The sequence below is a fragment of the Cebus imitator genome, unplaced genomic scaffold (genome assembly GCF_001604975.1).
Source record: "Cebus imitator isolate Cc_AM_T3 unplaced genomic scaffold, Cebus_imitator-1.0 Scaffold11, whole genome shotgun sequence".
Lineage (NCBI taxonomy): Eukaryota > Metazoa > Chordata > Mammalia > Primates > Cebidae > Cebus > Cebus imitator.
This window is the reverse complement of record NW_016107326.1, coordinates 11,734,712-11,738,162: the sequence shown is the minus strand read 5'-3', so window position 1 is coordinate 11,738,162 and position 3,451 is coordinate 11,734,712. Positions and strand designations below refer to the sequence as shown.

Here is a 3,451-nt window from a genome sequence, read left to right as displayed (position 1 = left end):
AACTCCTGGGTTCAAGGGATCTGCCCACCTTGGCCTCCCAACTTGCTGGGATTACAGGCATGAGCCACGACACCTGGCCCAACAATTCTTAAAGTTCAACGATAAGAAAAAGACATACGATTGTAAACGTGTATACACCAACAACAGAGCCTCAAAATACTTGAAACAAAACCTGACAAAGCTGAAAGGAAAAACAGATAAATTTATAATTGTAAATTGTAATCAGGGATTTCAACAACCCTTTCTCAAAAATTGGTAGAACTACTAGAAGTACTACTATAGAAAATGAGCAAGGATATAAATAATCTGAGCATGATCAACAGGATCTAGTTACATACATAGAACATTCCACCCAACAAAGCAGAATACACTTTTTTTTTCCAAGTACCCATGGAACATGACCAAGATAGATCGTGGCTTGAGTCATAAAATAGGCCTCAACAAATTTAAAAGAACTGATATCACACAAAGTTTGTTCTCTAACAGACTATAATAGTTTCTAACAGACTATTCATAACAAAATAATGGAGTCAAACTAGAACTCAACGCAGTCAGAGAGTTTAGGATAGTCCAGATGAGATGCTATTGGGCTAGTGACAATAAAAAGAATATCTCTGGAAACTATACAGAAACTTTCAAAACTACTGTTAATATAGCTGAAATATTTTATATCTGCATCAACATTCTTTTCCATAATATACTTTTATATTTTAATAATGGCAAATGAAAAATGTTATAGATATAAAATAGATTTCAAAACACATCTGTAATCTGACTTACAAACCAACTTTTGGAATACCACATATTAATTTAAGGCTGTAAACTTATAATAATTTACAATGAAATAAAAACTTTACCTTCCAATGGAATGTCTAAAAGATTGGCATGCTTTGTTTTCACATGAGTTTCCATATCTTCACTATGCTCCTCTATTTTTCCACAGAAAGGACATTCGGGAGGACTGTACGTTGTTTCATAAATAGATCCTTTTATTTCGGTCAAGCCAGACTGTTTTTCCTTACTTGTCAGGAATTTTCTAGATTCAGTTAAGTTCTCTGAATAAAAGGCTTCATGTTTTAAAGTACTATCTTTAATCAGGCTTTGAGCTGAATTTTTTGGATTAGATGTACAACCTGAATGAATACTTGAATTAACTTCTGTTCCACACTGTAGAGTGTTGTCTTTCTTGTTATCTGAAGCTCCATATTGTACTGTATTTATCCTCTCAAAGTTTCTTTCAAGTGTATTCTGCTCAAAATGAGCTGTTTCAATATGAAAACACATTTTATCATAATTCACACCTGACAACTTGCAAAACGGACATATAATTTCATTTTCCATGTGAACAATTAGAAGGTGAGCCTTCATGTCTGGTTCTGAGGTTACTGTTTCTCCACAAATATCACAGGAAAGCATGGTATGACAAGTAGCTAGAAAAGAACATTATTTTAAGTTTCAAAGTAAGATTTGAAGAAAAAATGCATTTCATAAAATGATTTGAGACAATTATTTGGTCTTTAATGCTGGATTATTTTGATGAAGAAGTTTTCAATGTACTTACTGTTCCTCAAATACACAAACTTATTTATAAATAGCAACTAAAATTTCAAGTGTATCGTTTCAAAAAATAATAATAACAAAATAATGAAAACAAGTAATTTTAAAAATAAAATATTTCAAAAAATGTCTCTGGCCCAAGGTTGAGAAAAAATAACGTTTAAAAAATTGTCCAGGTAAGATAAATCAGGTAAGAAAAAATGAAAAGAAACCTCTTTATCAACTGATATATCTAAATACTGAACACTGAAGCTGATTACATTGAGGCAAATAAGCACATCTTAATAATAGAGGTTAACACTTAAACAGCTTTACATGTATTAAACTAATTTAAGTACTATTATTATCGTTCTGCACATAAAAAAATCCTGACTCAGGTCACCACAGGTAGAAAAAGGTGGAAGTCAATATGCTAACTCAGTCATGCTCCACAGCCTATACTCTCAACCCCAAGAATAAATGCAGAAGTAGTATAGTAGAAAAAAGCCCTTATTCCAGAGTCAAGAGAACTGGGTAATAATTTCAGATTCATCATTTTTAGGTAAGGCATCTCATCTCTCTAGGTTCAGTAACTACTTTTGGATTTTATGGATAAATAAATTACTGACTACTGACATAAAAGTGTTAAGAAATAACAATTTAAAAAAAGCAATCACCTCGGCGGCAGCACCTTCCTACTACAGACCATCATTCAGCCAAAGACAATTCAAAAAAAAAAAATAAGAAAAGAAATGATACTATTCCCTTCATTTAATAAATTTACCTTTAAAATACCTCTTTACATGGTCCTTATTTTTCTCATTTCTCTCCAGACAAATGGATATAGTCTCTGATTTTAGAAGGCAGTTTTCCCACCCCCCCACCCCCCAGTGTGATTAATGTCACACCCGGAGTTTCTTTTCCGGTTGCTGGGACACGGTCAGACACAGAATGATGCATTTGGACGTGGACTCAGATGAAGCGGGTAAGACACAAGAGGGTACCCAGATGCATCGGAGGAAGCTAGTGAGAGACAAGACGGTACCCAGTGCCGGGATAGGTGAGGCCATAATGCCGCAAGGCCGAGTCTGACAAACGTTCCGTGCCAAAGGGCCAAGCCAGGGACACAAAACTAACAGGCACGAAATAGGTCAAAGCTTTGGGCCTGGGGAATGAGGGAGGGGACCATCAATTCTTACCGTCCCGGAGGCCAGCAGCTGCCACACTGTGCTCCGCTAGGCTTCCCTTTTGGTCCTTAGCTGCCAAAGGAGTGCGTGCGCGGCGTCCAATATCTCTCCCGGCCTGAAGACTGAGGACAGGCCCTCCCAATACGCAGAGGTTCAGTTAACCGAGGAAATAATTAGGAATTTCCAACACCTTGGCCCTCAATACCTCATTCAAAATACACTTCCTTAGTCCCACGGAAGAGAAGGAATCCCAGCATGCGCTGCTCCACGCCGGTCTGTTTGCAGTGCATTCTGGGAGACGTAGTCATTTTGCATTCCTCCCATTTCCGATATTTTCCTTCCCCCAAGTCTTAGTGACCTTAGAGCCCACTTTTCTCTCCTAGCAAGTGAAAAGTGGGCTCTAAGGTCATTAAGACTTAATCTGAATGAGTTCATAGGGCAGTTCCTGGGGCAAACAGTAGTCTACAAGCTCCCTGTAGGGCCTGCTGAGTAGCACTCTATTTTAGTATCAATAATGGGTTTATAATATTGCTAGGTATCAAGCTCCCAGCTATACACTGAAGGTAGAGGACACCAGGTTCTTTCCTCAAGGTTACAGAATAACAATCTTGGTATGTATGTATGTATGTATTTTTTAGAGACAAGGACTCTTTCTCTCACCCAGGCCAGAGCCCAGTCACCACAGCCTCGAACTCCTGGCCTCAAATGATGCTCCCAACTCGGCCTCC

The 3,451-nt window shown here is 37.7% G+C and overlaps 1 protein-coding gene across 2 annotated transcripts in view; it reads right to left on the bottom strand.

The window, feature by feature from the left end:
* Positions 1-3,058, bottom strand: part of ZUP1 (zinc finger containing ubiquitin peptidase 1) — a 29,168-nt gene extending 26,110 nt beyond the window's left edge. The window contains exons 1-2 of one of the 2 annotated variants that reach the window (XM_017497347.2): positions 2,736-3,058; positions 858-1,430 (exon numbers count right to left, since the gene is read on the bottom strand). In XM_017497347.2, coding sequence (XP_017352836.1) covers positions 858-1,416 — 559 coding nt within the window. In that variant the 5' untranslated portion in view covers positions 1,417-1,430; positions 2,736-3,058. The remainder of the gene's footprint in view (positions 1-857; positions 1,431-2,735) is intronic. The other variant, XM_017497339.2, reaches the window with a different exon arrangement.
* Between the last annotated feature and the right edge of the window lie 393 nt (positions 3,059-3,451).